At 39.1% G+C, this 26,583-nt stretch overlaps 1 protein-coding gene across 2 annotated transcripts in view; it reads left to right on the plus strand.

Annotated features, from left to right (window-relative positions):
* The window catches only part of LOC113407478 (collagen alpha-1(XI) chain-like), a 223,550-nt gene that overhangs the window by 157,128 nt on the left and 39,839 nt on the right, over window positions 1–26,583 (plus strand). For both annotated transcript variants that reach the window (XM_029912430.1, XM_029912431.1), the window contains 8 exons: window positions 4,113–4,220; window positions 6,567–6,674; window positions 7,860–7,913; window positions 14,552–14,605; window positions 14,990–15,097; window positions 21,552–21,605; window positions 22,206–22,259; window positions 22,353–22,406. In XM_029912430.1, coding sequence (XP_029768290.1) covers window positions 4,113–4,220; window positions 6,567–6,674; window positions 7,860–7,913; window positions 14,552–14,605; window positions 14,990–15,097; window positions 21,552–21,605; window positions 22,206–22,259; window positions 22,353–22,406 — 594 coding nt within the window. The remainder of the gene's footprint in view (window positions 1–4,112; window positions 4,221–6,566; window positions 6,675–7,859; window positions 7,914–14,551; window positions 14,606–14,989; window positions 15,098–21,551; window positions 21,606–22,205; window positions 22,260–22,352; window positions 22,407–26,583) is intronic.

Raw genomic sequence — 26,583 nt, forward strand, 5'->3', positions numbered from 1 at the left:
ATACTCTATCTCTATTCCAGAGAAGGGTTTATATTTTCCTTCGCTCCTTTACCTTTGGCTAGATTCAGCCCTATGCACTGTTCACACTGAAAGGGGTACAGAGGAGAAGCACAGCACCTGAAGCACCTAGGAGGAATAGAGGCTTGCAAAGCCAGAGTTCCTCCTTCCTCCTAGAATATCTCAGCCACACACTCTTGTACAAGCCTTGAAGAAGGTGCAGCCTACGCCAGCGTCTCTGTCCCGCTCAGCTGTCTGGGCATGGAATGGGTATGGTGCCATGGCCAGACTCCTTGCAAGCTCTCAATACTATGGTGGCACAGGAGGAAACAGGCCATTCTCTGTGTGGAAGATACAAGGGGTGTGGCTGTTCCTTCCCAACTCTCTACCAACCCATTGTGCAGAATCTGGCCCTATATTTTTAAGTGCTGTCAGGAACTCTATTGGGAGCGTCTCATATGTCTTAGTGTTAAGGCAAGTTCTTTAGCTCACAGCCAGCCAAGCTAAAATTTTAGAGGGGTCACAGCTGAATTTTGTTGCTGTGCTTTTCTGGCTCTTAACACCAGGAATTTGTAAATTGACGGAACAGGACAATTCATTGGTTTGGTAATGGGATATGGAGAATCTTACCAGTGGGTCATGATTTGAAACCAGCCCAGCTGGTGAAAAGGATTTACAATCATTACTGTTTGGTGATATGTAAAGTAATTGATGGCTTCAACCCAGTTACTGAACAGTTGTCTACCAACATCATAATATGAGCTATATAGGATTCCATTGATTTGGATGGGATTGTGCTATTGGCTAATCCATATTATCCTGGCATTCGATGAATGCGCCTCACCACTTCTGATCCCTTTTTGCAACTGGCAGTTAGAACCAGATCTCTCTGCTTCTTCTCCTCTCCCCTTCCATCCCTGGGCAAGACTAATTGATATCTGTCCATTTAAAATGAGCATAAACATGACTGAAAAAATCAGAATTTTCCCAATTAGTCCATCCGAGCAGGCTCTCTCTATTTGTGAAGTACTGAGGGTTTTTATATACACATTTTGTCTAGTCAACTCAATCCAGCAGAAAAGATCCAAGTCCTGCTCAGATTCTGAAAGGTCACGAATCTTGGCTCTGTGCCTGGCTGACATATTTAAAGTAGAGCTCAGCCTGTTGTTGAAAGTCCATAAGCACTACACAACACCTGTGCTGCTGCAAGTGCAGAGTCAGCCAGGACATTAAGAACATTAATTTAACTTATGGATGCTTCAGTAACCTCAGAATGGTTGGACTTAAAAGATGTTAGAGTATACACAAAAGACAGTAATATGATCCAGATGTTTTTAAACCCTTAGAAGTGAGGTAGTTCAGCATAGAGCAAAAACAACTCTGCTGTCATTATTTTCTGTATAAATTAATATATTTCTGACAAGCCTGCCTGGGCTTTTTTTTTTTTTTTTTACTTATTTTTGATAATATACTTTTATCCACTTTTGTGTTGATTTAAAATAGAGGAGTCCAATCCTGCATTGTGTAGTTCTTTGAAGTCAACAGGACTTCATATAATACTTTGAAGTCAATCAGGTTCCACACAGGCAGACTGTTATCCCATACAGAGCCCTATGGCTTCTGAGCACAACATAATGTATGATCAAATTAGCTCATGATGGTGAGCTAATTCCTGAAATATTTAGCCTTCATGATTCTGCCCTATGTTACTATGCAGAATGTATTCATTTATCAGGGTAATAAGTTTCTTTACATCAAAAAACAAGCAATTTCCTAAAAAAAAAATTATGAACCATATTACAGCCCCAGGGTCTGTTCCAAAATGCTACTAACTCAAGCAGAATGCAATAAGGGCTACTTGTGAAAGGGACTTTGTACTAAACTGAGATTGACCTGAGTAAGAACTGAGTATGGGCTGTAGGATTAAACCTTTCAACATCTGCACACACTGAAACTAGTACTTGGGCTTTCACTGAATTCACATCCTTTGTATTGGGCAAAAGATTTAGAGATTTAAAATATCCTAGAACAAATCCTTCATTTAGAGACAAGAGTTCTAAAGTGAAATCTGATTTTTGGGGAGAAAAAATATGCAGTTTTTAACTGAGTCTGCAATTCCTGGCAATGACCATTTCAAGTATGTTTGGGCATTTGCTTTTCAACTTTTTCTCTTTTAGTTTAATACAACTATAAAGCTAACTAGTAAGGCTAACCCACCTTTTACAGTTTGGATAACGACTGTGAGACAAGGTTAATAAGTGCTGCTGCTCACTAGTTGTTGTTAGAGTTTTATTTTTTTTTAAAAGTTTCACAGTGGAAGGGCTCAATGTCCATTCTGAAATTTTTGGCCATGAAAACAACCAGTAGTCAGAAATAGTAGTGATTAATATAATTCTAAGCCAAAGGACTGGGAAAATGTTGATGGAAAGTCATACTGATATCCACCCACCTATGCATATCTGATCAACAACTGAAGCCAAAATTTTTGAACCAGTATCTTCTATGAGGCCACATTTGGGTGGGTGGGAAGTGCTAGGTGTGGGAAGCACTCTTTATCCCCTACAGTTATAATTGCTATTGCCATTAACAATGCAATTATTGCCACCTGTGCTATGGACACCATCATGGCTTCCACCTCTGTCCCAGTTGCCACTAATCCTAGTGCTATTAGCATGATACATTCTCTCACCACATTCTTTTTTCCTAGAAGGCTAGCATGACATGAACCTATGCTACATTCTAACTATACCTTATTCCTGGAAATATTAATGCTGAGATATTTTCTGGCGGCATTTCTCCTTGGATCTTGAGCTTATTACAACAGTTATTGCAAATCTAATATTATCCAGAATAAAAGCAAGTCCTCTGAGATCAATGTTAGGCCTCCTAAACTATATGACCAGCATCTCACAAAGGCATTTGTGTTGATGAAGTCAAAGTGACCATGACCAGTGCCAGGCAATCTTCCACTATTTCTAACTCAGATGATGCTCAGCATACTTCAGAAAGGCTGTTGCCATTTCTCATCAATTACAGTCAAATGTTTGATCCCAAATGGACACCACTGGTGTCAGGGTTCCCTCCCCACTCTGAACTCTGGGGTACAGATGTGGGACCCGCATGAAAGACCCCTAAGCTTATATTCCACCAGTTTAGGTTAAAAACTTCCCCAAGGCACAAATTTCTTTCCTTGCCCTTGGACGGTATTGCTGCCACCACCAAGTGATTTAAACAAACATTCAGGGAGGGGCCACTTGGAGCCCTAAACCCCCCCCCCCCAAACCTCTTCACCCCCTTTCCTGGGGAGGCTTGAGAATAATATACCAACCAAATAGGTTAACAAGGTGAGCACAGACCAGACCCTGGGGTTTTTAGGACACTAAAAATCAATCGGGTTCTTAAAAGAAGAACTTTATTATAAAAAAAATTAAGTAAAAGAAGCACCTCTGTAAAATCAGGATGGAAGGTAGTTTTACAGGGTAATAAAAAGACTTAAAACAAAGAGGATTCCCGTCTAGGCTTAACTTTAAAGTTACAAAACAGGAATAAACCTCCCTCTTGGCATAGGGAAAATTCACAAGATAATCTAACGCATTTCCTTGCTATTACTTACAATTTCTGTAATTTTAGATGTATCATTTCAGTAGGAGCTGGATTACCTGCTTGGTCTCTCTCTTTGTCTCAAGAGCCAACACACACACAAGAGAGCAAACAAACAAAACCTTCTCCTCACCCCACCCCAGATTTGAAAGTATCTTCTTTCCCTATTGGTCCTTCTGGTCAGGTGCCAACCAGGTTATTTGAGCTTCTTAACCCCTTACAGGTAGAGGAGGGATTTTATGCTACCCTTAGATGTGTGTTTATGACAACTGGGCACTATTGTACACTCAGGTAGATGGCAAAAGCTTATCTAAATATTTTTTAGAATATAAATACCATGTATGACCTGAATCCATGAAATCCCATTAGTAGTGGGCAATTGGCTTTGAGAATACCCATCCGCGTCAAGTCCGATTGAAGGATGGGAATCTATGCTTGGAAGCTGAAGAACAGTGAGAAGCTTAAATGGACTACATTAGAATTCTCTGCATACTTAATATTTTTTTTCCTTCTAGGGTTCTCCAGGTGAACGTGGATCAGCAGGTACTGCTGGCCCTATTGGTCTACCAGGCCGTCCAGGTCCTCAAGGTCCTCCAGGCCCAGCGGGAGAGAAGGGTGCTCCGGTAAGTAATTCCAAGGAGATGGCACATAAGGCTATTACAGTACAGAAGTTATTAATTTTCATTCAAGAACTTTAGCTGTTCACACTGCAGGACCTTCCTATTGCATATGTGCCCAGCACACCTGCCCTACTCCCTTTATATTTATAATATAGAAAATTGCAAATTAAATTAAACTGGATGACAACATTTATATTTTTGCACATTATAATACCTAGGAGGATGAGTTTAACAAGGCTGAATCATTATTAGTACAAAGGTGGCAGAATCTATTCATAAAATATTTTGTCAAATTATAGTTTTGATTCCATTTTTTTATCCTGCTTCTGCATATTGGAGTGCAAATTTATTTCTCACTTTGTTATCAAATTTCATTACCATTCACTCCTATTTTTCAGTATGTTCTCTCTCAGCAATTGGTGCTTTTCTGGTACTTTTTTAGTCTCTGATGTGATCATTGATGAATGCCTGACTACTCATTTTTTCAGACTCTCAGCCTGCTTTTATTTTAGGCACAGAAAGCACACTGCTCACCAGAATTATTACTATTGTTTGTTTGTTGTTGCTCCTTTGGTATCATTTCTATTCTTATTTGCTGTCCCCTCCCTCTTTTTTTCACCTGAACATCTCAAGGGCCATTTTGAAAATGTGAAATAGAAGTTAACAGAGTAACACACACAACCACATATTAACTGCCATGTGATATAAAGTTATGAGCTCTATAGTTTCACATATATGGGTCCCTATTATAGTTTGGCCAGCCTTATGGAGAAAAATTCTAGAGGACTGGAACATGGTGAGTTTGAATATCAAACTGAAACAGAAAATGTCAGGATGAGTTTGGCAGCCATTTGGGTTGTACCATACACAGAACTCTGGGGTTCACCTCTGGAGCCTGGAAAGGGACTTTCCTGTAAGTTATCCCAAAAGACCCATGGTCTGGACTCTGTGCCCCAGTACAGGGTGAAGGAGAAAGCCAGCAACTGCTCAAAAAAGCCCATTTGCCCGCAACTTGGTGTGAGAGTATAGGCTCTTCTGAGTTTATGTGACAACAATGAGATTGTGCTGAATTTAGGCTTCACAGAACTGTGTGTCTGTATCTTAATATTTAAACCTCAACATTTGTAGATTTGCCTAGTCCTGGTCATGATTTAGCACAAAATACCTCCCATTTCAACTCAGAGTGGAATTTAGCCATTTAATATTACATGCATACACAGTCAGCCTTCATTGTCTTATTAAGAGCCTACATTATGAAGAAGCTGGTTGTGATTTCTGCTGATTTGTACTATTAATAATTTAGTTATTTACAAGTTCGGTTGGACAGTAGGGCACAGAGGAACTTAGGGACCAGATTCTCTGCTGCATTTAGCTTCCACTTGGCACAGAGGTAGTTGGATTATCAGGGAGCCAGTTATGGCTGCCTGACTTTCTGCCAAGTCCCAGGTGCAGGTTAGAGCAGCTTGGGAACAGTTCTAATATGTGTCAGATAACAATGGTTGCCAAGGAACCATCTGTCAGCCCTGGATAGGTACAGTTCATTATACACCTCCACCCTTGCCTTCAGCTTATCCTTCCTTGCACCCAATATATTCTTGAGCTGGAGATTGGGGGCAAAGTGGTGTGCAAGCTTTCTCTTCCAGCTACACACCAATTGGGAATTCCTCCATGCATGGAAAATACCCTGCAAGGATATGACCAGTCTCCTAAAGTAGTAGTACTGAGAATCTCCCTATATGTGAATAATTGTTTGAGGACAGCTTTTAAACATGGTTAATTGTTCTAGCACAAAATGTAAAGACAATTAATTATCCTTCATTGAAATGGGTTGTTTGGAAAAGGAATGATTGGACACATGTGCTAAATTGACCTCCAGTGTTACTCTTTTATAATCACGTAAGGGATGGAGTTGGTATCACTAAATATGTCAGTGTTTGTGAGATGCAGTGTTGTTGTAACCATGTTGGGCCCAGGATCTTAGAGACAAGGTGGGTGAGGTCATATATTTTATGGGGCCAACTTGAGAGATAGAGAGACCTCTTCTTCAGTGACCTGAAGAAGAGCTCTGTGAAAGCTTGTCTCTCTCACCAACGGAAGTTGCCCCAATAACAGATATTACCTCACCCACCTTGTCTTTCTAATGTTTGTGAGAGGTTTTCATTTGATCTTTTTGAGTGTGATTGTGTGAATGTGATAAAGGCCACCATATAACAAGAAAGGGATTTCAGTCAAACATCTTTGCATGTTGCTATATAACAATTTGCATATTGGTTGATGAAGTATGAATTAATTGTACAAAATTCTTAATTATTCTCTTGTGATAAATACAGATGATTTTTCTTTCTTCAGGGTGAAAAAGGTCCTCAAGGTCCAGCTGGACGAGATGGAGTACAGGGTCCTGTAGGTCTTCCAGGTCCTGCTGGTCCTGGTGGCTCTCCTGGAGAAGATGGTGACAAGGTCAGTCCTTATTGTTTGCATTTGTCTGCCTGTGTGATGATTTATACACAAAATGGACTTCCTGTAGCTGTCATCACATTAGACACTGTGGCTAAACATCCCTTTTAAAAAAATAAAGTCAGACATCTGAGAGACAGGAGTAATAGGGGATCAGGATCTGTGTCCAAGCAACAGTAGACAATTTAAGATTTCTACCAGTAGAGAAGTGAGGTTGAAACTGTAGCAAAACAAATCAGGATATATGATGTTAAAATTTATTTTTGCTTATTTAAAAAAAACTTGGCTTAGTGAATGAGAAATAGAAAACATTCCCAATAAAGTATAGTCATTTAATCTTGTTGATGGTGGAATAGGGTCTCAGCATCAAGTGTTGAGAGCATAAAAACCAAAGAGACTAATTCTTCCTGGTCCCACTGACTCCAAGAAGAGTTGAGGGTGCTCAGCACCTCTCAGGATTCAGCTTAGATTTGGTCTAGTATTATTCTTTGAAATCCATCACAGTTTTAACTAGCTTCAGTAACACAAATAGAAGTACTTTGAGGTTTACGTTTATAGTACATGGCTGTGTTATTTGAGTTATTATGTAACTAGGGATTTTTATGCTCTAGGAATTATTTGGGGGAAGTTCTATGGCCTGTGTTATACAGATGATCACAATGGTCCCTGCTGGCATTGGAATCTATGAACCCACAGAGAGTCCTTATGTTAAATCACATAAACTGTCTTTTATTATTGTGCTAAACCAAATAAAACTTTCTTAGATGGTTACTGGGTAATTTGAGTCTAGTTGAGGTTTTGAAATACCATGCACAACAATGAGAAGCAGTTGTTCAGTCATGTGTAATTAGATTAGTCTATAAATCAAGGTACTTTCATTATCAGTTCATATTGAAGCTAATGTGAGAAAAAACAGTTTCCTTTATTTATAACCCAGTTGTAGTATACTTCAAAGCGAGGTCATGTGGCATTCTGCAGCATGCCAATCAATATCTGGATTAATCTGTCATACCAATATGATTGATCCATGCAAAACTGTTCCCCTTAGGCCTTCACACTTGAAACTGCAACATAAAACAGGCAGCATAATCATGTTAAAGGTGATGTTTAAAGATACAGTGGTATTGAGTGCAGTTAGGAAGCAGGCCATTCTAAAGAAGGAACGTAACTTCTGGCTTTCAATTACAGGGTGAAATTGGTGAACCAGGTCAGAAAGGCAGTAAGGGTGACAAGGGAGAAAATGTGAGTATCTAACTACTTTATCCAGTGTATTGGCTTCACTTTTTTATTGCCTTTGAATTAATTACTGCACTCCTGTATCTAATGAACAATTTGCTGAATCAGCAGGACCCAGGCTATGTCTCAAATAGACTCATACACTTCAACCAGTAGAAACACAGAAAACTGTCAATCGCATTGTGTGACTTAATTACACCTTTAAAATATTTTACCTAGAATTTTAACATAATGTTAACAAAACTCTACATAAATAGTGAGTATTCTCTTACACCCAGTTAGCTTAGGGTATAATTAGGAGATAGATGGGTGTAGCAGAGGGTAGAACGTATCAAAGAGCATATATGCAATTATGCATTACTGTACTAGCAGCCAATACATATTGACTGTGAACATGAAATGACGGTGTGGAAATATGTCCTTTATTTTATTGTAAAGACATGTCTTTTGTAAAGCTTTTGAAATGTATTTTATCACCGATGAGCTAACTTCATGGATCTCTGAGGTTCAATTCAGAGAGGTATCCAGAAGTCAAGATATTTTATGCAAACTTTCAAATGTTTCAAGTCACTAGGGGCATGGGAGTGAGCCTCCCAGCCTGGGTGAACAGACATACGCTAGCAAAGCTTAATCAAGCACATTAAAAAGAGGAGTATTGATACTGCAGCTCAGCCTCATAAGACCTCCCAGTCCCTTGGCTCTGAGCTTAGGAGACTAGCCTGAGTCTCCACCAGAGCTATATTTAGATTGCTAGCTTGAGCCCTGCTAGTGTGGTCTGTCTACCTGAGCTGGGAAGCTTGCTCCCTGCTGTAGTGTAAACATACGCTAAGGGCCCACTGAATTCAATCGTAAGACTCCCATAAACTTCCATAGAGCTGGATCAGGCTCTAAATCGCATGAAAATTCTCACAGGAGTTCAGGTACTTCCATTGTCCAGTCAGACCAGCAATATCTGAAGAACAACCTTCCCCACAGTATTTCAGTACTTCCCGTTCCTCTGATTGCTTTAAAATTACTGTTTCAAACCCCAAACAAGTTTCAAGTCATTTTCAAGTCTCTCGTCAGTGTTCAGGTTTGCTCTCATATTATTTTTTCTGAACAAGTTCAGACAAAATGGGGGAGAAGTCACTGAAGAGAGATTCTTGATTACATTCCAGTTCAAAATGTGTGAGTTAGTAGAGCTCAGGGCAAGAGTAGCATATTCAGTCACTTTAAGTATATTGCCAATCCCTATCATGAAAAAGATGTTTTTTTTATTATTAATTATGCATCTAGCACTATAAATGTAGAAAGTTCTTAGCAACTGTCAAATGTATGATTATATATCTTCACATCAAACGGCATCTTGTTTAATACAAGGCATATGCTAATTAATACTTTTTATAATATTTTCATAGGAAAATATATAGAGCAAACTTGTGTTGGAAATGGCATTTTAAAAAAAAATAAGAGTGTACTTCCGCAGTTATTCATGCGAAAGGCTCTTACTTCTGCAGTTCCACATGCAGCAAATGCAAACTTGTCACAATTCTGTTTTGTCAGATCAAATCATAAATGTTGTAGTAAAATATTTGCAATGGCCTGTTAACACAGGGAACATATTATAGATATGGTTGAGAAAGCACATCTATTATCAGTCCATGTTTTCTGGGGAATATACCTAGAAAAGTTACTGAACAAATTCCCCTTTGGATTGAAATTTTTGGTACTTATTCTCAACCTAGAGATGAACTTTTGGGTGAGTCTGATATAAAAAATGGCCAAATGGAATTTTATCTCAAATGAGAACTTTTTAAAATGAGTTAAATTTTCCAGGCATGTATTTTGTACCCAGATAACTGTAAATAGGCTTTATTATTAATTATTATTGTTGTAAACTTGCCCTGGATGTAGGGACAAATCCTGCTACTACTTATGTAGCTGGAGAGAGCCATTGTGGTACGCAAGCATAGTGCTCCTCTATGCCTGGAAAAGGGTGGGCTTTTAGGCATTCACATCGTTGTGCAGCCCAGAATCCAGTTCCATTCGGGCTCAGTATATGGCAGCATACAAATCTTCCTGTTCTCCCCCTTAAAGGTGCACATGGCTTCTTCAGCTTGTCTCTGAAAACTTTTGCCCTTCCTGTTTTGCCCCATCTCAGCACAGCTACTTGAGCTGGGCATAGGGCTGAAGATTCAGTCCATAACCCTTCATAAGTACTAGAGGTTTTGATATGTTTAAGGAACCTTCCTTTACAAATAAAGTAATTGCAAAATAAGTGTTTGAAAATTGTATCCTGCACATGCTTAATACCAAAGTGGGAGGCTTGCATGAATATGCACATATCTGGAGTATTTCACACTGAAATCCTGGATTGTTTCTGCTGTAGTGTTTTTATTTGAAGGTGTAGTACAACTTTGATGTTAGAGCACACGAATGAACTTAGCCACACTGAGTCTGATTCTGCCCTCAGCTACACCTATTCAGCCCACTGACTTCAGAATGTGTGTTTCTGTGAAACTTGCTTTCCCTCCCATAAGACAGAAGGAGTGTGCAGGGCAGGGATAGAATGTGCCACCTGGCCTCCCCTCAAAGAGGAGACAGGGTGACGGGAGGAGACAAGTACTTGAACCTCTCATCTCAGATGACTTCAGGTTCAAGTGTTTGTCTACTGATAAAAGTGAAGGTGGGGAACTTGGGTCTATTAAGATCGGGGGCCCTAAGAGAAAATGTTTAAGGCCTAATTTTTTTCCTTTGGCCTCTTCAGAGGAATCTTGACATCTTCTCTCCATCGAGCCTAGAAAACAAGGACTGCGGAAGGGATTTATGGTTTGGGGCTTTCACTAGTTGATATTTAACAAGAAACCTCTACTGCTAATGATTGCCAAGGGACCACTGCCAGCCGGGGATAGCTATAATGCATTGCTCAGCTCTCCAGTATATCCCTCCCTGCCCCGGACACACCCCTGACACTGGAGATTGCAGGCAATGTTGTACAGGAGCTGACTCTGCTAGCTACACCCCCACTGGAGATTTCTCCATGCCAGGAGAACACCCAGGTAGGGTTTACAATCAGCCTTTTGTGCCACTTGAGTAATGGAACAGAGAATCTGCCCCTATCTGAACAAATGGAAAATATTTAAAGATGATTAATAGGTGATACTAAACAGGAACTCTATATGGAGGGCTAAGTGAAATTTAAGAGCTCCATTGGCCTTGTGCTGATTATCTGCAGAGAGGTGAGTTCATCCTGAGAGCATAGAAGCAGTGGCTGACATTTTCAATGCAGTCTAGTGAATTTAGATACATTTTCTATTTGTATGTATGTAAATTCCTTCCATTAGCTGCAGCCCAGTCGGTCTGTTGGAATACATGCAGAAATATCATGTTAAGATAAGCCACTAAAGAGACTGAAAACATTTGCCTGTCCCACTGCCATCATGGTATTTGTACAGTGGGTCAGAAACTCATCAATACTATGAAGGAAAAAAGAGCACAAGAGGGAAGTCAGGAGTGCTGTGGAAATAGAGGGGAAAAAATGTAATTTAAGGAAGTAAAATTTTTAAATTACCAACACCCCCCGCCCAAACAAACAGCTAAGAAATACCCCTTTACAAGCTTTCCTGTGAAGGATAGAAAACCTTCTAACTGCAGTATTTTCTAAAATGTCTAGACTAGAATAAGCTCTTTAAACTCAGGCAAGGCCCTAAACTACAGTAGAACTCCCAGCCAAAGGAAGGACTGGAGCAGATTTCTGCCTAGACTAAAATCCCACTTAAAGTGCACACCTTGCTGATGGAGCAGGCTTTATACTGCCTTAGCCCCACCTCTGACAGGTTCTGCCAATCCACTCCCTCCACCTGATTAACAACAGAGTTTTAATACATATCACCAACTTAACCTTATCACAAACCAGCCTCCTGGGCTTCCACATTTTCTGTGATGGTTCTCTCCATCACACCAGCCCTTTGCTATTATTCCCACTGCAGCATTCAAATGTTAACTATAATGCAAGTGTTTTGTAAGAGGGGGATGGGAAAATTCCAGCAATGTACTTCTCAGATATATGTCTCCCTTTACAATCCGATAGTATTGCAATTGCTTTTTTCTTTTGAACGATGGGCCCATCTGATGCACTCTCACTTTCACAAAGAAAATATTGTGCAGCTTTTGTTGTTGTTTTCATTGTTAAAACAGCATGTAGAGTCAGATCCTTCAATCCATTGACAAACTGAGTTCAGTGGGAGTTCCATGCACAGAGAGCTTGCAGGATCAAATCCTCTCTAGACTGTGATATTGTGGGGGTGGGAGAGGGAAGTGAGGAGCCTCCCTGCTAGAGCCGGGTAAATAATTGATTTTTCAGTTCTGGCAGCAAACTGAAAAATCAGAACAAACATTTGGTTCAGAAAATACTCAGAATTTCTAGCTAATTGGAAAAATCTGGTCAGCTTCAGCGAAAAGGAGTGTATGTTCTTCTTTAAAACTTTTTACTGTGGTAGGGCCCTTGCCAGGGTTGTGGGAGACCCACGTTTGAGTCCCCACTCTGGGGCAGGGAATTGAACTCAGCATTCTCCCATTGCAAGTGATTATCCTCATCACCAGCACATAGGCTAGTCTGTGTGCAAGTGCTCCCATTGAAGCTTTTCCACATTGTATAACTATATAAACATGCATTAGGCCAAACAGAAAGCGGAAGCAAATGACTCTTTAGCCTGGTGACTAGGGCACAAATCTGGGAGTTAGGAGATATGGATTCTGATCTTCTCTCTGACAGATTCAGAGGAAGGATTTGAATCCACATTTTCCTATCCCCACATCTGCATCCTGGTGAGTGTCTTAATTGCAAGGCTAAAGAGTCATTCTCATTCTTTCTTCATCCTGAATAATATTTATACAAAGTGGAACAGCTTCAACAGGAGAGTTTGAAAGCAAACCATCTTACAGCTTGGAGGTTAGGGCATTCATGTGACAGGAGAGGTATGAGTTCAAGTCCCTGCTCCAGATTCAAACCTAGGTGTCCCACCTCCCATACGACTTACCTAACCACTACGCTACAGGTTATAAGGGGGACACATATACACACACTCTCATTTTTCTGAAGCTGGCCCTGAAAAGCTTTTTCCCAGCCAAAACTAATACAGTGCAAATTCACAAATAGTTTCAGGTCAACCTAACTGCATTGCTCAGCAAACAAACTATTCATCCAAAAAAATTTCACCCCACTCTCCTCCCAACCTCTTCCTGTTGCCTGCATAAGGGTCCAGAATTGCTGCCCTCGACTGGCTAAGCCATCCACTCACTGCCCAGTGGAGCTGTGTTGTACCACTTCAAGGGATGCCGCTGACTGAGCTCTTCTCAGTACAACCAGGGAGTGCCAAGAGGCATCTTGCCATTACTACAGGCTAAATTCTTAGCACAATCCAGGTCTTCTTGTTTTCATGCTATTGAATCTAGCAGACAATACTAAAGTGACCAGACATCACAATATCAGCAGAGCTCTTTGTCAGCTCGAAAGCTTCTCTCTCTCGCCAACAGAAGTTAGTCCTATGACAGATAAGACCTCCCTCACCTTTTCTCTCTAAATATCCTAGGACTGACATGGCTACAACAACACTGCATAATATCAGCAGCAGTAAACCTGGTGAACGTGTAGTAAGATTTGAACTAGCCTTTCACACTTCCCCCACTCAAGAAACTACCCTGCAATATAGCTTGGCATGTACCTAGCAATGCCTCTTCTTGCAACTCGAATTGGAGCTCCTATTGCCTTTCCATTGGCCACACCTTCATCTTTGGGACTTTCCAGAAAATCAATCATCTCAATCAGTAAACTCATCTTGCATGCAAGGTAAAGGTTACACACGAGGCCCTCAGTAACACAGTTTACTCATGTGAGTAGTCCTATTGACTTCAGTGGGAATACTCATATGAGTAAGGTTCCACCAGTGTGAGTAAGGGATGCATAAACAGGCCCATAATATATATATGTTGATGGATATGATATGTACATATGACATGTAATGTCTTATGACGTGTCAAGATTCCCATTTACATTAAGACTCCTTTGCATTGTTCTAGCAATACAGAATGTAATTTATATCCACTTTAAGGCAGTGTAAAAGTGTGTTTCTGTAAATAAGAATGTGGCCCATAGTGCTCAGACAAGCTCAGTTCTCAGTCAGGAAGGACAGGATAGCAAGTGTTGTGCAAACACAAAAACATATATAGCTTTACGGAAAATTTGATTCAAATAATAAGCATTCAGTTTGAAGACAGATCGTGAGAACACACTTTAAGGGTTGACTTTCCTCTGTACAAATCTCATTAAAAGGTCTGATATTTTTAGTTTTGGAAAAGCCAGTATTCATTTAGAGTCATGTTTGCATGGAAATCCATTTTTAAATATCCTGAAACATTATAAATGTAAGTGCTTTCAGTAAATGTCAGTTTAAAATTTATTGTAGCCAGGCAAGTCTGAGTCTTTGAGAGCTAAACAAATAATGCCTGACTGCACTGACTGTAAAAGACTTTTGAGTAATATTACATTCTCTCTGGAGGAGTATAGAATTGCTTAATAGATCTTAATCATGCAAATACTCTTCTCTCTCTATCTACTGTTCATCTCATTCTAGATGCCAAAACTGCTGTTTTTTCTTTTTATGCAGGGTCCTCCGGGTCCACCAGGTCTTCAAGGTCCTGTTGGTGCCCCTGGTATAGCTGTAAGTAATTCAGTTTTTATGCATAGCAAACCCAGACCTTTTCAGAGTCTCATTAGGTTTACAAAACTTGATAATGTGCTAATTTGTGTTGCTTGACATAGAATAGATTTGAAATCACAACATATATGTAACAAGGTGTCCCCACACTCACAATCCAAGGGATTTACACCTTACTCTTTAACACTGGAATAATGCACGTGGTGTATTGGACCAATCATTGGGACCAGGTGTTTTTTTTGTATTGTGTACGTAATAAACAGTTGCAAAATCAACTTGATACCAAACATACTTAGAAACAAGTCCACTGACTTTAGTGGAACTTCTTCTTAATCAAGCTTGGCATCTTTATGCTTCTTGCTCATGTCCTGTGTTCCTGTCTGTCAGGGAGGTGATGGAGAGCCAGGCCCAAGAGGTCAGCAAGGAATGTTTGGGCAGAAAGGCGATGAAGGTCCACGAGGATTCCCTGGTCCTCCAGGTCCCATTGGTCTTCAGGTAAGACATGGTCCCTATTGCTGAAAGGGAAAAATACTACAATTATTTTCACATCATCACTTGTCTGAACAAGAAAGAATTGCCTTTCATTAAATACATTACACCATCAGCTAATAATACATGATAAGAGACTCTGTGTTCATAGATTTTATAGACGGATACATTGATCTTAAGGGCCTGAAGGGACCATTATGATCATCTATGTCTGAACTCCTGCATACCACAGGCTATAGAATTTCACCCAATAATTCATGCAGCTAGCCAAATAATGTGTGCATGAACAAGAGCATATCTTTTAAAAAGACATCCACTTTTGATATAAAGACTCAAACTGATGGAGAATTTACCAGATCCCATGGTAATTTGTTCAATGTTGTTTCATTGGAAACAATGGTAACATGTTCTATTCCTTGTTGATACAAACAGAGACATCACTTAAGTCAGAAAAGATTAGAAAAACTTCATTCTGGGTATACATTGCTGCCTTGTTGATAACTTGGCATGGTTTGGTTTAGCAATCTCTTCCTCTCAAAATGCAGTCATTCCACAGAATAGTCAGCGAACATAAAGGACAGGCACAGACACTATGCTCAATAAAATGTACAGCATGTCACTATTTCAGGCATATAATTACAAGCAAAAAATCTTGCTTTTTAAAATTTACTTTTTAATTTCTTAAGTATAGTGGAATAGAGAATAAAGAACAAAATGTTTAAGATTTTTTTACTCTTTTCCAATTCATAAATATTAGAGGGTGCAGTGGTTTGAACTTTTGTCTGTTTATTAAGCTATTTTGCATGTTTTTATACTGAAACTATACAGTAGGTTTGGGAATTTATTAAATAGCACAACACTTTTCCTATCTGCCAAGTTTCAGGTGCACTTGCTATTTCACTAACCCCGGAACCTGTTTAACCACTCATTTCCAAAATCTTACTATGCAATGGAGCTTGGACAACATTGTGTTAATTTAGAGTGTGTTGCCAGGCAGCATGGAATGTATACCTACAGTACAAGATTTGGTGCAACTTCCCATGTCTGACTTAACAGAAAACTGTTTCTACTTTTGAAAGGCATTTGTTGATGTTTTTAACATTTCTGAATCAGAAGCTCAGTTAAAAAAACATGATGCATTGATTATATTATGGTTTATTTACAGATATTAGTATTTTAAAAGACAAAGAAATAACCTTAGGTATTTCCAGATTTAAAATATTGTTTAAATTAAGAGTGTATTAGAAAGGATTAATTACTTTACTTTCATGTATTTTAATTTAGTGAAATAATACACATAAAAATAAGAAATCAATTAGGTTGAGACTTAAACAAATAAATGATTTCTATAGAAGAATTATATTTGCCCGAATCTCATTTTCCTCTGAGTATGCTGATCCATGGACCGAGATCACACATATGCTAATGGTAATGAAGTACCACTGAGAAATCAAGAGCTCTTTTTATTCACTAATGTGGTTCTCATAGTAACAGTGAACCCATGGAGAGTAACAATTTTATCTTTCTTGTTTATAGTATTTCATGATAATCAAATTTCCCCAGCTGAAATTAAATTCTACTGGTGCTGCTTATAGTGGGCATTAAATCTTAAAAATAATTTTCATTCACACAGGAAAAGGCCTGTCTTAAACTTTTTAATGTAGTTTTTATGTGAATTTCCACTGTGTTGTTTAAATTAAAATTATAATACTTTAAAAAATAGAAATGTCTCTTGCAGAAAGAAAAGAAAGTCAAGGCAAATGTTAAAAATATGTATAACATATCTGAGTCATCTCAGAGTCTAAGATAAAGTAGTTCTCATTAATCTCTGAGGATAGGACAAGAAGCAATGAGTTTAAATTGCAGCAAGGGAAGTTTAGGTTGGACATTAGGAAAAACTGCCAGGGTAGTTAAGCCCTGGAACAAATTGCCTAGGGAAATTGTGGAATGTACGTCACTGGAGGTTTTTAGGAGCACATTAGACAAACACCTGTCAGGTATGGTCTAGTTATTACTTAGTCCTGCCTTGCATGCAGGGGACTGGACTAGAAGACCTACTGAAGTCCCTTCCAATCCTACACTTCTATGATTCTATGAAATATAAGGCAGCACTTATTCACACAGTGCACTGTCAAACTGTGGAACTCATTGCCAGGGAATGTTGTGAAGGCCCAAAGTATAACTGGGTTCAAAAAAGAATTAGATCAGTTCATGGAGAATAGGTCCATTAATGGCTATTAGCCAAGATGATCAGGGACACAACCCCATGCTCTTGGTGTCCCTAAGCCTTTGCCAGAAGCTGAGACTGGGTGACAGAGAATGATTCACTCGATAATTGCCCTGTTCGGTTCATTCCCTATGAAGCATCTGGCACTGTTGGAAGGCAGGATACTGGCTAGAAGGACCATTGTTCTGCCCTGTATGACCGGTTTTGTTCACATCTTCATTAATGATCTGGATGGTGGGATGGATTGCACCCTCAGCAAGTTCGCGGAGGACACTAAGCTGGGGTAAGAGGTAGATACACTGGAGGGTAGGGATAGGGTCCAGAGTGACCTAGACAAATTGGAGGATTGGGCTGAAAGAAATATGATGAGGTTCAACAAGGACAAGTGCAGAGTCCTGCACTTAGGATGGAAGAATCCCATGCACTGCTACAGGCTGGGGACCGACTGGTTAAGCAGCAGTTCTGCAGAAAAAGATCTGGAGATTACAGTGGACAAGAAGCTGGATATGAGTCAACAGTATGCCCTTGTTGCCAAGAAAGCTAATGACATATTGGGCTGCATTAGTAGGAGCATTGCCTGCAGATCGAGGGAAGTGATTATTCCCCTCTATTCGGCACTGGTGAGGTCACATCTGGAGTATTGCGTCCAGTTTTGGGGCCCCCCACTACAGAAAGTATGTGCACAAATTGGAGAGAGTCCAGCAGAGGGCAACTAAAATGATTAGGGGGCTGCGGCACATGAGTTATGAGGAGAGGCTGGGGGAACTGGGCATATTTATATCTCTGCAGAAGAGAAGAGTGAGGGGAGATTTGATAGCAGCCTTCAACTACCTGAAGGGGGGTTCCAAAGAGGATGGAGCTCAGCTGTTCTCAGTGGTGGCAGATGACAGAACAAGCAGCAATGGTTTCAAGTTGCAGTGGGGGAGGTTTAGGTTGAATATTAGGAAAAACTATTTCACTAGGAGGGTGGTGAAGCACTGAAATGGGTTACCCTAGGGAAGTGGTGGAATCTCCATCCTTAAGGCCCAGCTTGACAAAGCCCAGGCTGGGATGATTTAGTGGGGTTTTGTCCTGTTTTGAGCAGGGGGTTGGACTAGATGACTTCCTGAGGTCTCTTCCAACCCTAATCTTCTATGATTCTATGATTCTTATGCCCTAAGGCTATGATTCTTGGCAGGGGGATGGCGGGAGAGAGAGGTTCAAAGGCAAAAGTGGCACTTAAATGCTTAAATCCCATTGAATTTCCTTGGGAGTTAGGTGCCCTTGCAAACATTTAGCAGTGTTCTTAACTTTAAGCATGTGCATAATTATTGGGAGGATTGGAACCCAAGTTTGTATTTAAAAAGAAAAATTATGATTTAATAATTTTAAACAACTGAACGAGTTGTTAGTGTGAATCATAACTGTGGGGTCACTTAGTTTGGTAACACAGAGGGCCTCAACTTCTTTACACTCACAAGTAGAACTGAATGAATAGTTTGCAACTAATAATTCATCTAACATATTTAGCCTCTACTTCTTCAGGAATATCCATGGGCAGACCACAGTTATCCTGAATTTATTTGTTATTCAATATTATTAACTTCATTTGTTGCCCATGTGAAATTAGTTTCAGCATAGCATACCAAGTTTTAACACAGGGTGATTTTTTTACACACAAATTATAATAAACTACACACCTATAAATACAGTGAGAGATTTCTGAGGATAGTTTAATGCTTTTAACAGACAATACTAATTTAAGGATTACAAATTGTGAAAAGATAATTTATGAGAACCTCAATAGCAAAAGCAGAATCATCTCCTACAAAATATTTATTTAATGCTTCTCACAGTGAGGGAAAAGATGTTGACATTAATGGAAAACTGAGCCACTAAAGTTATTGTCAATCCAAATATTATTTGCTTAAATATTACAAAGTTATCCAAGGTAAAGCCATGAAGGAAGTTAGAGGATGTCAAGACACCTAGATGGTAATCATAATCTGATCACTGCTTTTAGTTTCTTGAAAATGATGCATGTAATAAAGGGACATCATACCTCTTCCAAAAATAAATAAATGAACAAACAACCCTGTTGGAAGACATCTGTGGGAAATTGCAGTCAGCTGTAACTGACATAACATCATTGTTTAAAGCCAAATCTTTCCCATTTCATAAAATGGAGACTATTTAGCATCTGAACATATTGGTTATTGAATACACAAAATGGCATCAAATTTCCCTTTAGACAGTATCTATCAGAAATGACAGGAAATGGTACTTGTTTGTAGAGGATAAGCCTGCAAGTAAAAGAAAAAAATTCTCCATTTAAAATTCTTCATACTTACTTTAAAAAAATGGGATTGTAAATGCCATATCTCCCTTAGGCTGCATTTTCCATATTGAAAAAGAACCCACTATTTTCTAATGCCTTATGAATTTACTGCAATATCAATGAGTATGCATGTTATTGTTCAGAATCACTCTATTCACCTATTCTGTAACAGCACAATTGCTTGAAATTATTTAGCATTGTATTTTGAAAGGTATTATTTCATAGTTTGGCCAGAATATAGTGAGGTTTTGAAGTGATAATGACTCATTATTTTATTATAGTGTATTTTTGAAAGGCATGGTGGAACATTAATTCTGATTAATTACACTATAACAAACACTTCAGGGACATTATAATGCACCCACATAGTGAATTGCATATTCAATAATGGGGACAGATGTTTTGTTCTGTACAATCAAGTGTTTGTTTTTAGAGTTCAGATATACTGTAGCAAAATATTATAATACAAGAATGTATTACTGTATATCCAATTATCAACATACATTTGGTATGTTAGTAAATAATTAAAACATATGTCATTATAACCTGTACCATAAGCTAGTAATGAGACAAATATTCATTGATGCTACTATTCAGCATGCACTTTAATCAGGGATACATTTTAGTATATATACTACTGTCACTTATAGCTTTCCATTGTAATGCATCACAGTCTTTTAACTTTCAAAATAAACAGGAATTGAAATATAGAAATCAAATGCATCACAGGATGAGTTAAAGTTGCCTCTTTCATGCTCATTAAATAATAATAAATGAGCAACTGCAACAGATATATTGTACCAAAAACTATATTGAAAAGAAGCATGTATTTTCTTAAAGCTCATCACATTTTACTCACTAACAGACTGTACTAACATACATCTTCTTTTTTTTTAAAAAGGAGATGCATTATACATCTGAATTCAGCCAGGCTTTTTATGAATTCCATACTGTAGAGTTTTACTGTCAACATGGTATCCATTACTGTAATAAAAGTAGCTGTTAGTACCAAGATAATCTTTGTTTGTGTTTTTAAGAATGTGATCAGTTTTGTATCCTTTCATGCATATTTTATAATCTGATCCATGCCCATTATGCCACTCTGGTAGAGGGGACAGAAACTGGCCATGGCTAGCCAACAGGGAACTCCCCTGTTAGAAGGGAACTCCTTTCTAGTGCAAGTGTTCTAGATTCAGGCCCTGAGCCTTTGGGCCCTCAATAGAGGGGATGTGTTGAGGTCAGTCAGGAGTTTATACTTTAAAGTTATTAAATAATAGAGCATTACAGCACAATTGAAGTAAAGGCTGTGCACTGCGACTTGATTATCAGTTCTTTGATATGTGCTGAAGGTGACAGTATTATTGAATTGAAATTGAGAGCTAGATCCTAACTTGATGTAAATTAGTGTAACTCTGTTCGCTTCACTGGAGCTACATAGATTTACACCAGCTGAGGCGCTGACTCTTTGTGTAAGTGTGGCTGAGTATAGTGCAGTTAGCTTGGGGATTGGTATTGTATTGGGTCTGAGTGTTCTCGTGACCTACAATTTCCTTCCCCGAACATACACTTGAGCAACCTTACATCTAAATTAATAAAGTTTTTGTGTGGGAATATATACAGTATGTAATCAAATGAATCAGTGCCCAAGTAGAATCATAACAGTCTTTTTTAAACCAGCCATATTAGCTCTTTTTAAACTTTTTTCCTCATCAGTTATACTTATAAATATTCAAAGATGCTTTAATCTTTTTTGCCATAATATGAAACTAGTTTTTAAATGATTTTTTTCTGTTTAATTCAGATAGCTTTTGTCCTCAAATTTTATCTTATGATTTTCTTAACGGGTAGCTGTGATTTACATTATTTCTTCTAAGTAGTTTACTAGCAGTACTCTCTTTTCTCTTTCACATTATTAGGGTCTGCCTGGCCCTCCAGGTGAAAAGGGTGAGAACGGTGATGTTGGTCCAATGGTAAGGTTTTTTTTCCTTGTTGGTCACTGTAAGTGCTAGACAACATTCTGTTTATTGATTCGCTTTATAGCTTGCAATTTGATATTCCATTTATAGTCTAGAGCACGGGACAGAGTGTCCTGTGACTGTCACCTGCTCTCGCTGTGACCCTGGGCAAGTCACTTCATTTCTGTGTCCATTTCCAATCTTTAAAAAGGAGGGAATTAAAGCTTATGTACCTGACTTACAGGGGACTTATGAGGATTAATTAGAGCAGACCAATTTATGCATGTCAGAGAGAGAGAGAGACCAGCATTGGAGACTGGTGTTGCATCCCTGGAGCAGAAGCTCTGGGACACTGAGCAATAATAGTAACCTACAGAAACTGTAATTGTGTCTGTCCTGGTGTAGGAACACAAGGGGCTCCTTGTGCCCTAATCACCATGTAGACTCATGCAATGGGGAACCACAATCTGGCCCTTACACTTTGTACAACACTCTGAAGATGAAATGCTCTCTGCATGCAAAATATAGTGTTGCTAATTGACAAAAAAATCTGTGCTTATATTTATGTGACAGTAAATACTGCAGTTCACGTATCATATTTTCTCTCTGATTCAGGGTCCACCTGGTCCTCCAGGTCCAAGAGGTCCCCAGGGTCCTAACGGAGCTGATGTAAGAAACACACTCTGTATTGTTCATTGTATTCCTTTTAAAAACAATAATAAGTAGTATAGTTGGCTAACTTACATCCTTTTATGATTGCAGGGTCCTCAAGGTCCCCCAGGCTCTATTGGCTCTGTTGGAGGTGTTGGTGACAAGGTAAGAAAACCGGTAATATTGACACATAAAAGAGACATCTCTGAGATAAGGAGGAGGACATACATTTTCCCTCCTGTTCTTTCTGGGAATATTAGAAATCACAAATACCATTCATTTCCTTGGTAATTATTAACGGTCATGTAGATGCATAACTAATACATGACTTGCACATTATTATGACCTGAAACCATCCTTGTCTGTCTTTGCACACCACAAAATTGTTCAATAGTCATGGATATGAACTTGAATGGAAGAGAAATAGCTCAGAGAGAAAAGTAACCAAGGACAAGATTGGTGGGACAAGTTGTGCTCTCAGATATGTCTACACTGCAACATAAGCCTATGCTTCAGCCCAGGCTGAAACCTAATCCCCTTTGCAGCTACACTGCAATTGTGCTAACCCAGGGCTCAGACCCAGGGTCCCAGGAGCCTGCAAGGGTGGAGGGTCTGAGCTCAAGTTAAAATGGGATCCAGGGTCCGAGCCCTATTGCTTTGTAGTGTACACTCAGCACCACTTGATTTGGGTCCAGGAGTTAGCCAGAAGTATCCCACAATTCAATGTGACAACTTCCTTAGTCCTCTCTATCCCAACAATCTACAATCCACTCTACTGAAAATGGAAGCCACCCCCAGGCCCTTTGTAAATGGTAGCAGCTCAGGTCAGTGTTAATCCATTCTCTTCTGATCACCGATCTGCAAGCACACTATCAGAGAGCCTCCTAGGTTTGCAATGGAGAGTGAACTGATCAAGCCTTTTGGAGAGCGAGCTGCTTCCTGGTAACATGCAGGGTGGGCAGTAAAGTTTTCTCATAGTGCACCACGACCCTAGGGTTAGAGCAGCCACATTTCAGAGGGTGGGAGGGTAGGAATTCTTGGATATGATTATTGTGCACACTGCAGTGCGGATGCTAGAAGCCTAGGTTTGACCAAAAAACCTTAAGATGGGGTTAAAATGCAATGTAAATGCTTAAGCCCAGGGTTCCTTAACATGGGTCAGCTGACTTGAGTCCCATTAAATGGGCTTACATTGCAGTCTAGACATACCCTTAGTTACATCAGCATAAACTCCAGAGTAATTCTATTGGTTTCACTGGTGTTTCTTTCACTTTATGCCAGTGTAGCTTAGCACACAATTTCCCCTAATATCTGAACTGTTAAAATATCAGATATTATATGATGCATCAGTGTTAAACATATCTGTAAGGTCAGCTAAATTGGTCCTCAAGCATCAGCGAGCCATATCCTTTACTGAGGTAAATCGACAGGGCTCCATTGCAGTAAAAGGTGTGATGCTGATTTACATCTGAAGATCTGGCCCTATATGTAGCATTAGCACTTCAAGATTTTATGGTTAATACAGGGCCGGCTCCAGCATTTCTGCTGCCCCAAGCAAAAAAAAAAAAGCCGCGATCGCGATCGGCGGCGGCAATTGGAAAAAAGGAAAAAAAAAGCCGCGATCGGCGGCGGCAGTTCAGCAGCAGGTCTTTCGCTCCAGAGGGAGCGAGGGACCTGCCGCCCCCAAATTGCTGCAGGTGCCGCCCCTCTCCCTTGGCCGCCCCAAGCACCTGCTTGTTAAGCTGGTGCCTGGAGCCGGCCCTAGGTTAATAATGTAGACTTCCACCTCCTGTCTCCATGATGAGTCTCTGTGCTGAGCTACATTTGGTCATCCTTCATTTTGCCTAGGTGAATGTGGAACAGGTACACTCAGAATTCTAGGGACTTTTGTCCAAAATAATATAATGTATATGCTCACAGAAAGATGAAAAAAGCAGAAATAAGAACATGCCTTGGACAGTTATAATTGATTTGTTGAGAAAATACGTATGATTATTCTTGAATATTTAATTTCCACAAAACACTGTGGAAGGACTAATTTATTTGTAACAATATGTATTTTATAAATTTTGGTTGATGGGTCCTAAAGGCGGAGGAAGGCAAGCAAAGGACATTGATAGTCTTTCAGAAGATAATGTATATTCTGCCTTACCTCCTTTTTCTTCCCTGACCCAGCAGATAGCTTAATACACCGGTTCCTTTCTACCCTTGTCTTTCTCTCATCACAGCTGAGCTCAAGCACTTAAGAAGCCATACTTAAATTTTGTTGCTTTTCATCACCATGAGTCCTCTGCTTACAATACACAGCTCTCATACCTCTAGGTGTAATCCATCACATCCATACATTCCAAGACACTAGCTGGAATCACAGGTCATTCAAAATAATGTGTGTTTGTTATGGGCCACTTTTTAATCACTCTCAGGAAGGATGCAACTCTATTTCTCTGAGCCCCAGGTATTATTTCTTTACAGAAGGCAAGGAAGCTGCCTCTGCTTACCTTGGATCATTTGTAAAGATAATAATAATAGTAAAAAAAATCACCAAGACCTGCAATTCATCTTACAATACCTTGCACTCTTTTCATTTATCTGTGCCAACACAAAGATCTTTCTTATGATGCATTTCAATATTGTTGACATCCCCCATAAAACTTAGGTTATGCATCTCTTTTTTTCTCTCTCATTAAAAAGAGTTTCCTTCAAACAACCCTTCTGTCATATTTGGGTCATGTCAAAAGGAATCACTGCTTCTTATCAGTGTGTCCAAGCTATCATCTTAATAGAATCTGCAGATGCTTCATCATTTTTTTCTGTCTGCCCATGAAATAAATCACTTACCGATATTCAGGGAGAAGGTGGGAGAGAGTACTGCAATGATGTATTATGAGACTAGTGATGATGGCTTGATGGAAAATGTGTCCTGCTTTGTGTCCCTTCTTTGTTTTCTGAGATCAGTGGATTATGGGGTAACTATTCTAGCCAGATAAAAGCACTAGACTTGGGCTTTAGACGTTTCATATTACTGCTTTTGGTGAGTCTGGAGTTGTCAGTGTTTCACTGCTTTCCCTTTTGCTAGTGATATATATTTGGTATATGTCTCTCCCAACCTTTTGATGATGTCTGCATTCTTGAATCTCTAGTGTGTTTTATTAGTAATTGCTAAAAAAGATACAAAACAATATGCCCTTCTGCATGGTTGCATAATTCTATATTCCACTTAATCTCCAAAGCATGTGACATGATTCTCTAAGGCTGTCTTCAGTGGCAGTTTGGCCTACATTAAAGGCTGCAGGATTTGTCTCTCTGGGATGAGGACCAAAAACATGTTTGAATGTTCAAGATATGGAGGACTGGGGGGAAATCTAATCATACAGACTTTAAATTTATTCATATCAGTGGATATAGAGAACAACAGGGACTGCAAGGGAAAAAAATAAATATTTTGATAAAGAAATAAATATTTTGGGTGTACAAAATATATGGTGGTCCCCTTAAGTGTTAGTAGGTATAACTCCAGGATTTTCTAGTACTAATTTAAAAAGATGTGTCTGGTTGCGGGTTTATGTTGGTTGGGCAAATATCATATTTGCATATTGGATTTAATAGGTATTTATAGATTGGGTTTCACAGTTGCTTCTTCTCCAGGAAAGATAGATCATACCCCCAGCATATTGTAATGTTTAACTACCTTTTTGATGACTATCAAGAGAAGGACAGAGGTATACAATCATTATGTAGCTGATCATTATGTATCCAAAAGTCATACAGGTAAAATATAGCCTAGGTAATATTGAAATTTCTTGCTAGTAATATTTTTCTCAAATACCTTTAGTAATTACTATTTATTTTAGCAGTTCACCTTGAGAATAATACTTCAATCAGATTTCATACCTTGCACATTGCAGCTTGTGTTTCTGTATCATGCTGCATACACAAATGTTATTTGCCTAGGTAAACTGTAGAACAATCCCTAAAAGTGTGTATCAGTAATACTACTGCTAATGACAAAAGTGAGGTTCATTTGGTCATTTAGTTAATCAGCACCATGTTCTAGAGGGTCAGATTCTGCCACACTTGCAGTGGGTCATATCTTACTCCACAAATACTTGTAGTGACCGTAAATATCTTATTTTTGGTCATTAGCCTTAGTTTTACTCGGAGATACAATCTCAGGTTTTCTTCTGTAGTATATCTAGGCAAAAAAAAAAATGTGCATGCAGTAAGACTTTAAAAAGGACATAATTACAAGTTAGTGCCATATAAGTTTCTGCTTTGATAGTTCTTAGTTTTTGCTATACTGTGATTCAGGGTTACTAGCTATTTCCAACATCTATACCTGAAA

This window comes from Terrapene carolina, unplaced genomic scaffold (genome assembly GCF_002925995.2).
Source record: "Terrapene carolina triunguis isolate 2854851 unplaced genomic scaffold, T_m_triunguis-2.0 Scaffold211, whole genome shotgun sequence".
Lineage (NCBI taxonomy): Eukaryota > Metazoa > Chordata > Testudines > Emydidae > Terrapene > Terrapene triunguis.